Here is an 11,658-nt window from a genome sequence, read left to right as displayed (position 1 = left end):
TTTCTATAGGGGACTGGGATTCCCTTGGCTAATAATTTTGTAGTAGAAATCTATGAAATAGAAGCAACCATAATGGTATTTTATAATACGTTTATAATTTACACTCTTATATTTAACTGATGTGTCACCGTTCATGTATTTATCGAATGCTGATCATTTATATTGAAAGATTTAGCTCCAAACCCCTTATCTTTAGGAATCAATGAAAGCGTGCGTAGACGTCATCGTTTTTGCGCGCTCCACGTACCTAGCTCCGTCAAGGACCTAGATATAATACACCAGATTGGGTATTCATGTTTGTACTTGTCAAAAAATATTCCATCCTGACATAATTGATGCAGTTTCGTAAAGTTGTGTATATTGATAATAATTTTCGTCGGATATCCAATTTCAAAAGGAATTTAGATCAAGGGGGAAACACTGCACGATCTAGTTGGTGTGTGTTTATGGCCATGCAGTCGTGCTCTGACAACTCGTGAACGCGCATGTCAGACGATTCGCTGCAGAGATCCTACCTCGGTTCTACCGAAGCTGTTAGCTAGCTAATCCTGTGATGGTGTTGACAGCAAAACAATAGCGTCTGTTTTAAATGTCGATACGACAAGATAGTCCAATATCTGACTAAAATACATCGAGTTAATATCCCAGTATTTGTGGAGAAAGACGCCACTGGCAGGCCGAGCACAAACAGATGGGATTCCCGATGGTTCGGAGCTAGATGGAGAAACTGAGAGGGTGGAAGTGTCGGTATTGTAAATAATTAAATATCCATCTGCTGTAAAATTAGAAGGAAAATGCATCTACATCAGGTGCTGACGGGAGCGGTGAACCCTGGGGATTGCTGCTATTCAGTGGGAAGCGTCAATGACATTCCATTCACGGTAAGTTTTATTTTGATTTTGCAGTGACGGTTAGTAGTGATACGATGCGATCGAAGGCTAGCCCACACACAGGCTAGCATGTCTACACAGTTGGCTGCACGATATAATCTGCAGAGAGAGTCACGGATAGTGAATCAAGTCTCGGAGGGTGCCCGTCGGCAGTATTCTCTCTACATCATTCATTCGCTCTGACATCTGGGGTCGACATAGTTGGGGGCAACTTAGTCCTCAAGGTTATATCCCCGCATTCCGAGGATTGCTAGCTAAAGCTAACTAGCTATGTTTATTTGCTGTTTTCAAAGACGGACACTCTCAAATGACCTTTATATCCCGTGTCGCAAGGGTTGGCTATGGAATTCCACTTATGTTTACGGTTACTGCAATCGTAGATCACTGATCAGTCGTCAGTTTCCATTGCAGCATCTCATTGGGTCGTGTTTAGATTGGAATGCCGCACCTAACCTAGAGCCAAAGCTTTTTGGATGATATGTGTAAGCTAGCTCGTTAACATTTGGCGTCAGTGCGTTTCACGAATGATCAGCCAGCTTGTCAACCTAGCATCAGCTGTGCGGCCCGTGACGTAGAGCCAGGGGATAGCTAGAGTGGAGGGCATCCTTGGACCGCAAATATCATGTTGTGTCCATTATATAAGGCAGCACACATTTTGAATGTGTAGGTCCAAATTGAATCAACCTTGTCAATCTTTGAAATATTTTGATCATTTTCAGTTTCCTGATATCTAAAAGGAATAAGAAATACTATGTAATGAGACAATCGATGAGAAAGGGATCTCTTGTTTGAATATCTCACTATAAGGCTATTTATCTGAGAAATAATGATTGCTTTGATGACAATGTTTTTTTTTTCTTCCTGTTTGCATTCCTTGTGGGGATTTTCTTTTAGTTAGTCACTGTGTAGACTCTTGGTTGCTCGAATAATTGTACATTTTGTGACCAGGGAGTTTCACTCCATCTGTCTGAGCAAGGTGTGGACACTTCATCATTTTTCTCTGCACACACTATTAAATAAATTTGAGTCGATATTCCATTTAGTGGGGTGATGCTGTGTTCCTTATTGCAGCAAAAGGTAGGATCTCAGAGCAACTGAGATCTAAGATCATTTGCAAGAACAACGATAGCCATGTATTAGTTATTGAACAGTTACAGTAAACATCCACCACTCACAAACAAAGGCTGTTTGTTTTGGCCTTGAAGTGAAACCAGGAATGTATATTTCCACATGATGTAATTGTTTTTAGAAAGAGGATCTGAAAGTCATTGGCAGCCCACTGAGTGTAACCAAATTGGAGATTGAAACAGTTTGAAAGTAGCATGCATACTGTCTTTATTAAGAACAAGATGAGTGAACCAGTGCAGTGCAGTGGTTGGATTCGGCTTGATAACATACAGTACATGAGATGGTAGGGATTGAATTGTATCAGTTAAAACCAAACGCATGATTGTAGAAGTCTGCTGCGTTTGTGGAAATGAAGCCTTATGCCTAGTCCTTCCTCCCCTGAATACTGTGAGCCAAATCCTTTCTGGTCCTGCTATGCTGTTCCTGCTGCTTGTTAGACAGGTGCTGGGCTTGGGAGCTTACGCACGCACACAAACACACACACTTCCAGAGCTCATCCTACAGTGTGTTCTTGTGAGATGTGGGACAGTCACTCTCCGGCATGTTCTTACAGAAAGGCCATTTGGCTGTGAGTTCCATAGGACCCAGTCCATTACTGTGTCTATGAGAGACATGACAAACCCCAGAGCGTCACATCCCAAGCTGTTAAACTCACACTAAGCCCCCAGGTCCTTGTCCTTTGGGACAGTGCAGCCATGGACTGGCCCTCTGGTTCCAGTCTGGCTAACACTGCCTTATAGGCAGCCATGTTTACGACCATGATCACGGGTCTAAGCTTTGATCTGTGAAAGGGACTTGGTCCAATGCCTGTACAGCACCTGCACTGGGCACTTTCGTCCTGAACACAGATCAGATATGTTATTCTTTATCTTCTCATCTCGCCATTCTAGTCAAGAGTTTTTTGTTGTTGACAGCTGCCTAATGTGATCTCTAGTGGGAGATGAGAAGGTTAGGTAGCAGATGTGGTAGAGCATTGCGCTTGTGTGATCAAATTAGTCACGGGAATCAGTGACATTTGGGTGGAAGCGGAAGTTCTCTCTCTCTGGCTGTTTTTCTCACTCGTTCTCATCCTACTTCTTTCTTCCTCTTTCTCTCTCCTTCTGTCAGTCTGTCTTTGTTACTGCCCTCCCCAGCTGATTCAGCAGGAACAGGGAGGTGGATCTTGGCGTAATGTGCTGTGGTTCAAACACCAGCTTGCTCTAAGTCTCTCTCTCCATTATTCAATCGGCATTTAAGATCCTGCTATCTAACAAGGTGTGAGTCCAGCTGTCTCCTATCAGTAATGAAGCCGTCCCGTCTAAACTGCAGCCCCAGGGGCCTAGCAGAAACACAGATCCAGCAGTACAGGATGGCACTCCCCCAAGTGACATTGAGATTAGAGAGTCTTGCTAATTTGACGAATGCTAACCGGAACCCAGCGTTGGTTAAAGCTAGGATTAAGGCAGGCGTAAGCTGATTCTAGGTGTGTATCTGCTAGTTTGCAGGCCTGCGTGTGTGTGTAGTTGACTGTGTGTTGAGTGTGTGTGTACTTGACTGTGTGTTGAGTGAGTGAGTGAGTGAGTGAGTGTGTGTTGAGTGAGTGTGTGTATGTGTGTGTGTTTTGAAGGTTAGCCTTTATGTGTGGTGGGTGTTGTGTGTGTATGTGTGTGCGTGTGTACTTGACTGTGTGTTGAGTGAGTGAGTGTGTGTGTGTGTTGAAGGCTAGCCTTTATGTGTGCTGTGTGTTGTGTGTCAGTGTTTACTGTGAACAGAGAGCGCATCATCTGCTGTACTACGTTTGGGCCTCATTCGTTGCCAGTGCATTTGGTGTCAGACAGTGTTCCAGGCTATCCAGCATTTCAGCTTGTCGTTAGTTCCCTCATCACTGTATCTGGGATATGATGAGGGGCACGTGTGACACAACGCCACAAAAACAGACATGCTCCAGCCTGGCATAAACAGACCTGCTGTGTCTGGGACTCACGTTTCTATAGGTCGATGAGTGATACCATGCACCCAATTAGGTTCAGCCGACATAGGCCTACACCTTCCTAGCCTCTCCGGTTCCCACGTTCCTGCATGCACATAGAAAGGTTAACAAGGAGTGGAGGACTGGTCTGGTCAATGCTAACTCACTTAGACCCAGCTCACCGCATGCTCCCCAACCTCCCTGTCAGTCAGCCCTGTGGGGAGAGGGACTCTCCAGCCCACAGGAAGTGACTCCAGCCCACAGGAAATGACTCCAGCCCACAGGAAGTGTCCTTGTGAGGCTGCAGCAGGTGTGCACTGTGCAGAGGTTCTTGACAGCGTGTGACGGTGACTGCTTCTAATTCATGTCATAATGTGCAGCAGCTATCGCTGCAGTAATTCAAAGGAACGGGCTCCCTCCCTCCCTCCTTCCCTCCACCTCTTTATCCACATAACAATGGGCCGTATTACTGTAACGCAAGCCTGCGTGAAATGAGCCAGCCTGTCCCACACACAGCCCAGCGTCCTCAGCCCAGCCTCCTCAGCCCAGCCTCCTCAGCCCAGCGTCATGGCCCGTCTGGGCTCGGCTGCAGCGCTATGTTTACCACTGGCTGCTACTCTTTCACATGGTGCTTCCTCGCCTCTCTGGTTCTCATGAATAAAGGACGAGCGTCTCTCCCTGTCGCCCTAGCCGTGCCCCTCAGCTCGCAGGGCAACAGGTGCTGCAGTGATCCTCAGGTCTGGCCTCAGGTCCAGAGTCAACTCACATTCTCTCTCCCCCTCCGTCCCCCTGCCCAAATACGCAGCCCTCCGAGGGGACACACCCCAGAGGAGTGGAAGCCTGAGGTGCAGTGTTGGTTGGAGATGTGCTTGGGGTTTAACCAGAGCTCCTGGCTGGGTTGTGTTGGTCCAGTCAGAGCGGTCCCAGGGGGCTCCACATCAAGCTGTCAGACACTAGTGAGACTCCCGAGGCCCAGGCTCCCTGCTGGCTCTCTGCTTAGAGCACCATGGAGGATAAGGCCGGGCTGAAGGGTGAGGGTTTGGTTCGGGCCCGGGGCGGTTTATTTCATGTCATCCTCTCTCTTCCTGTCAGTCTTTCACTGTCTTTGGGATCAAACTGAACATCCCCTCACACTCAAGTTCTTATAGTATTCCACATTTCATTTGTAGCAAGAAGCAATTGTAATAAATCCACTATTTCTTCAATGTACCAATTCTGAAGACGTGTCATGCAGTAGGAAGTGCTGAACTAACACTCACCTGCTCGGTTGCTCGGCAAGACAATACAGTCCAGGACGTTTTTGAGAATGTTGTGTCCCATTAATTACATTGTAAACCAATACCTTTATTTGGTACGAGACATGTTATTTGACTGCAGAGAACAATATTTAGCCCTTTAGACTAATGACTGTGTGCACACACTTAATAATAACTAAACAACAAAGATAATAGGATTTTAGACAGGTGAAAACCATAATGACATATCATAGTCATCATATCCACAGTCCCATAATCCTCTCTGTCTCCTTGTCCTACAGGCTTATGGCTCAGGCTGTGACATCGTGATTCTTGCCAGTGATTTTGAGTGTGTTCAGATCATCCCAGGAGCCCAGCATGGAAACATACAAGTGGGATGTGTCGAGTGCTCCCACCAACTTGGCAGGGTAAGACAAACACACACACACACACACACACACACACACACACACACACACACACACACACACACACACACACACACACACACACACACACACACACACACACACACAAAACACACACACACACAAACACACACACACACACACACACACACACACACACACACACACACACACACACAAACACACACACACACACACACACACACACACACACACACACAAAAACACTTTTTCAGTTGCAGGCGGATCTTGGATGACGTCATGGAGCTGATGACCGAGGTATACATTTTGAATGTGATATCTTTATTCATGTCATTGGTCCCTGCTCTTGCTCCTGGTCTCTGCGCTCTGAGCCCTCCTACGGGAGTGACTTGACAGTAACAGTGTGAGTAATGTTGTGGTGATGAACACAGCTTTTTATTTTTAGATTGCCGCGTCCTATGGGAACATAGTCTGCATCTTTGAACCAATTGCTGCTAACCCAAACAAACGCCACAAGGTGAGCTGTGTGGATAAGTGAGTGGATGGGTGGATGGGTGGGTGGGTGGGTGGGTGGGTGGGTGGGTGGATGAGTGAGTGAGTGGGTGGGTGGGTGGGTGGATGGATGAGTGGGTGAGTGGGTGGATGAGTGAGTGGGTGGCTGGATGAGTGAGTGGGTGGGTGGGTGGATGAGTGTGTTCTTGAGAGAGAAGGGGAGAGTGTTGGAATAGTGATATTGTGAGGGGGAGAGGGAGGGGGAGAGGGCGAGGGCGAGGGGGAGAGGGCGAGGGGGAGAGGGGGAGAGGGTGAGGGGGAGAGGGTGAGGGGGAGAGGGAGAGGGAGAGGGGGAGGGGGAGAGGGAGAGGGGGAGAGGGAGAGGGGGAGAAGGAGAGGGGGGGAGGGCGAGGGGGTGGAAGCGTCAGTGTTAAATGATGTATGACACCAGAGCTCCCTCCCCCTCCCTCTCTGCGCTTCAAACGTTATTGATGTACGGAGATAATAGGATTCTGAGTAGCTTGTGTTTTTAACACACCAGACAGGAGCGAATGCCACCCAGTAGGAATACTTAGTGAGTGTGTGTGTGTGGGTGGGTGGGATGTGTGGGTGTGGGTGTGGGTGTGGGTGTGGGGGTGGGTGGGTGTGGGTGTGTGTGTGTCTGGAAGGGTGTTTTGTATTGTGTTGGCGTATGTGTCTTAGTGTGCCTGTAGGTACTGCATTATTAACACCTCCCTACCATGGCTGGTGCTGAGTGTTTAAACTCTCAACAGATACATTCCTGATGATAATCACTAACCAGTCTGGGCTTAAATGCAGTTGTGTTACCTTACATAGTTATTTTGCACAGTATGTGTGTGTGTGTGTGCATGTGTGTGTGTGAGTGTGTGAGTATGCTTGTTGACCTGCTCTCCCCTGTCTCCTGTGCTTCCACTAACAGCAACTTAACTACCAGTGGCAAAAGACTGGACAATTCTTCCTCAATGCCATCACCTACAACCTGGCCTGGGACCCACAAGGTAACTGTGTTTCACTAACTGACCACACACTGTCTCCCCCTAACTGACCACACACTGTGTTTCACTAACTGACCACACACTGTCTCCCCCTAACTGACCACACACTGTGTTTCACTAACTGACCACACACTGTCTCCCCCTAACTGACCACACACTGTCTCCCCCTAACTGACCACACACTGTGTTTCACTAACTGACCACACACTGTCTCCCCCTAACTGACCACACACTGTCTCCCCCTAACTGACCACACACTGTCTCCCCCTAACTGACCACACACTGTCTTCCCCTAACTGACCACACACTGTCTCCTCCTAGCGCATCAGTCGCTCGCTTGCGTGTTACACTGCGTCGTGTGTGCGTCAGGGTGTGTGTGTGTGTATGTGTGCATCAGGGTGTGTGTGTGTGTGAGAAGGGAATGGGGTCGTGTGTGTAATGCTGATGTGTGTGTGTGTGTGTGTTGCCAGGTAACCGTATCCTGGCAGCGACGGAGCGTCTGCAGCTGTGGGCTCCCCCGTCTACAGACGTCCTCATAGAGGAGGAGGACGGACAACTGAGCGACGACAAACCTCATCCCAACCTCAACGACTGGAACTGTGTGTGGCAGTGCAAGTAGGTGGCCAAGCCCCGCACGTGTGTGTGTGTGGACGTGTGTGTGTGGACGTGTTTTTGCGTTTGCATAAGAATGTACCCAACGGTTGTACTCAGGCCTCTGTTGACCCCAAGTCAACTGTGGAGTCACATGCAGTGTTGGGAACATTACCAAAAATTAGTAATTAGTTACAGTTACTAGTTACTTATTTCAGAAGTAATTGCATTACTTTACTAGTTGCTGCATAGAAAAGTAATTAGTTACAAGGGAAAGTAACGTTTGCGTTACTTTTAATTCCCTGCTTCTATTATCAAATTAACGCACACAGATGGTTATATTATTTTAGTGTAGCAGTGGCAGAATGTGGGACAAGACAACTATAAAATGTTATATCATTGTATGCTGCTAATTAGTTGCCTGAAGGCAACGGACTCAACTGTTGACATAGGTCGCATGTCTTGACAACATACCTGGCAATCAGTCTGTTTAGTTCTGCTTGGCTTAGAGACTGGAAATACTTCGGCCTTGGCTGTTTTGATGAAGTGTCTCCGACTGCTTGATCAGCTGAGCTAGCACTGAGTTCTTCCGCGATTAGCTTTGTAGAAGCGTGTTGTTTTACTAGGTGCTTGTGAAGATTATAATTACTATTCTTCTCAGTGGATAAAGTTCTCGCACCTGCACACAAACTACAACTAACCAGTATATTTTCATCCTTGATCTGGATAAGGGAAAAATAATGTCGATATTTCCATGACAAAAAGCTTGCACGGTCCAAACTGTCGGCCATTGTGTGGGCTATAGTCTAAAATGCGGATTGATTCATTCATACACTGTGTCGCCGTAAACTCGTTTAAGTTAGATCAAAAACAGGAAATTGGGGAATTCAATCAAGAAAAAAGTAACGAGTAACGATCCCATTTAAATTTCAGTAATGTAACTGGGTTATTTAATTGAAAAAAGTAATTAGTTACATTACTAGTTACCGCTAAAAGTAGTGGAGTTACAGTAAGGCGTTACTCCCAACACTGGTCACATGACACCCACAGCGCTGGGTGGTGTCCCTGTGAAAGGAGAAGTGGATCGGAATGAGGAAGCCTGAGTGAGAACGGCTTTCCAACGGCGGCGCCAAAACAGGAAGTGAGCGTTGCTGAGGTGTTGTTGTCTCTGCCTCAGGACGGCCGCGGCGGTCCACATCACCAAGTGGTCCCCAGACGGGGAGTACTTTGCCACGGTGGGGAGGGACGACTGCCTGCTGAAGGTGTGGTACCCCACCACAGGGTGGCGCTCCGCCGTGGTGCTCCCCGACCCCGCCGATAAGAGGGCTCCCCTCGTCCACTTCTCCTTCGTGTACCTGGCTCACCCCCGCTCCGTCACAGGCCTGTCCTGGAGGAAGACCAGCAAGTACATGCCCAAGTGAGACCACGTCCTCTCAAGGCTCTCTCTCTCTCTGGAGGGCACACTGGAAACGGGTCCATCCGTCACAACTCTAGGTCTCATGGTGTCTGTGTGTGTGTGTGTGTGTGTGTGTGCAGGGGCTCTGTGTGTAACGCGCTGCTGACCTCCTGTGAGGACGGGGTGTGTCGTGTGTGGTGTGAGACCCTGCTGCCTGAGGACAGTCTGCTGGGGGGGCAGATCTCTGAGAACACACACTCCTACAGCTCCAGCCTGCCCGGCCTGGGGGGCAACAAGGACAAGATCCAGCACGCTCTGGAGGTACACACACACACACACATACACTCATACACTCAAACACACACACTCGAGCATATCCCTGTTCTAGAAACATAAAAATCAATTAAAAAGACATCATTGAATTTTTTTAATAATTTTTTTCTACCCTCTTCCTCCTGGCATCTGATTGGCTGTCGCTGTGCAATGTTTCTATTGGCTAGTCGATCCACCAGCTGAAGCACCTTCGTCGTGGCAGGCGGAGGTCATCCGCCCTGGTGGCACACACCGAGCTGCTGCCCTCCCAGCTGGGTACGCAGGACACACACACACACCGCCACATCGCACACTACGCCAACGCGCTGTGTCACTTCCACATCTCTGCCAGCATCAACCCCAGCACAGGTAGGCTGCTTCGCTCCGTCTCCATCCCAGATCACAAGAGTTTCACTCCGCCCCCCTCATCCTCCATCTCCCGGCCTCCCTCTCTCTCTCACCCACTCACCCGCTCTCTCTCTCACCCTCTCTCCTTCCCTGTCCCCCCCTCCCTCTCTCTCCCACCAACCCACCCTCTCTCTCTCACCCTCCCTCTCCCTCCCTCTCCCTGTCTCTCCCTGTCTCTCTCCCACCAACCCACCCTCTCTCTCTCACCCTCCCTCCCTCTCCCTCTCTCTCCCTGTCTCTCTCTCACCCACCCACCCTCTGTCTCTCACCCTCTCTCCCCCCCCCATGCCTCCCAGACATCCCTGCGGTGCTGGCTGAGTCGGCGGTGTTCAGTCCAGACGACGGGAGTGGCGGCGGAGGCTTCGTGGTCCACTGGCTCAACAACAAAGACCTGAGCTTCACCTCGTCCATGGACCTGTTCATGCTGCAGCTCCGCAAGCTGTCCGAGCAGCAGCTGGAGCAGACCACCGAGGAGCCCCTCGACCCGGAGGGCTCCCCCATGAAGTTTGACTTTGGTACGCTCTGGCCTCGAGATTCCATTGAGTTTCAATGACGCATTGTCCCCAGTTTTCCTGTCAGGGCGTGTGCTGTGTCGCGTGTATCCTGGTTGTGTGTAGCTTGTTTCTTGTGTGTCAGGCTCCTGTTTTTTTATGTGCCATAAAAATAAATATGATTGATCGATTGATTGATTCAGATTGAATCATGTCACATGATGGACATCTGTTTCAACTCCACGGTGTGATGGAATATCGACGCTCGGACGTTGCCGTGCAACCAGAGAGAGACGTTTGGTTTTCATTTCGCAGCAACTCTTTCACACGCTTCATCCGCCAGGCTAATATGAGGTGTGCAAACTCTCCCCCTCACTCCCCAGACCTGGACGACGTGTCGGACAAGGCCTCGTCCGAGCAGGGGGAGGAAGGGGAGCAGGAGGGCAGCACCAAGGCCTCGTCCCCGGGCTCCAGCAGCAGCGTGCCCCTGCCCTCCATGCTGCTGGAGAGGAAGATGGAGACCTTGCTGCTGGAGTGGAACAGGAGCGCCGACATGCTGTTCACCATCCATCCCACGGACGGCTCCTTCCTGGTGTGGCACGTCAAGTACCTGGATGAGTTCATCCAAGGCATCTTCAGACAGGTTCAGGTATGTAGACACGGGCCCAAACACACCAGCTCTCTCTCTCACACACACACGCACACACACATACAACCATGAACACAGACACATGAGCACACACGCTCACCCACACGATTTCAATTTGGGATTGTGTTCTTCTGAACAGAGGTTAGGTGATACGGTGATTCCTCAAGCATTACAAAAAAGTCCCCTTCCTCCTCCTTCTCTTTCCTCTTCCTCCCTCCGCTTCCTCCTCCTCCTCCTCCTCCTCCTCCCTCCGCTTCCTCCTCTTCCTCCTCCCTCCTCTTCATCCTCCTCCTCCCTCCTCTTCCTCCTCCTCTTCCTCCTCTTCCTCCTCCTCCTCCCTCCCCAGGTGTCCTTCGCCTCCCGTATCCCCGTGGCGTTCCCCACAGGCGACGCCAACTCCCTGAGTAAGAACATCCTGATGTACGCGTGCAGCGTCCCTGAGGCTGAGGTCCCCGGGGCGGGAGAGCAGGGCAGGAGGGGCCGGCGGGTCCCCCGCTCTGCCTCCATCTCTGCCGGGCTGGGCTCCCCCGCCCTGGACCCCAGCCTCACCCCCGGCATCGGCCCCGCCGTCATGATGGTGTCCAAGCACGTGGACGGGTCCCTTAACCAGGTGAGGCGGCTTAAAGGATTATAAATCGCTATATATCGTTAGATATATCGTTAGATATATTGTTTAGAAAATATCGTTAGAT

At 49.7% G+C, this 11,658-nt stretch overlaps 1 protein-coding gene across 5 annotated transcripts in view; it reads left to right on the top strand.

Annotated features, from left to right (window-relative positions):
• Positions 1-398: 398 nt before the first annotated feature.
• The window catches only part of dmxl2 (Dmx-like 2), a 32,101-nt gene continuing 20,841 nt past the window's right edge, over positions 399-11,658 (top strand). For 4 of the 5 annotated variants that reach the window (XM_047041828.1, XM_047041827.1, XM_047041826.1 and 1 more), the window contains exons 1-11: positions 399-881; positions 5,504-5,629; positions 6,057-6,128; positions 7,044-7,122; positions 7,590-7,734; positions 8,888-9,127; positions 9,247-9,427; positions 9,607-9,787; positions 10,123-10,341; positions 10,701-10,966; positions 11,313-11,576. In XM_047041828.1, coding sequence (XP_046897784.1) covers positions 795-881; positions 5,504-5,629; positions 6,057-6,128; positions 7,044-7,122; positions 7,590-7,734; positions 8,888-9,127; positions 9,247-9,427; positions 9,607-9,787; positions 10,123-10,341; positions 10,701-10,966; positions 11,313-11,576 — 1,860 coding nt within the window. In that variant the 5' untranslated portion in view covers positions 399-794. Of the gene's footprint in view, positions 882-5,503; positions 5,630-5,821; positions 5,909-6,056; positions 6,129-7,043; positions 7,123-7,589; positions 7,735-8,887; positions 9,128-9,246; positions 9,428-9,606; positions 9,788-10,122; positions 10,342-10,700; positions 10,967-11,312; positions 11,577-11,658 lie in introns of those variants that run through there. The other variant, XM_047041829.1, reaches the window with a different exon arrangement.

Source organism: Hypomesus transpacificus, chromosome 19, assembly GCF_021917145.1.
Source record: "Hypomesus transpacificus isolate Combined female chromosome 19, fHypTra1, whole genome shotgun sequence".
NCBI lineage: Eukaryota > Metazoa > Chordata > Actinopteri > Osmeriformes > Osmeridae > Hypomesus > Hypomesus transpacificus.
Note: the sequence above shows the minus strand (reverse complement) of the source record. Positions and strands in the feature narration are given on the sequence as shown.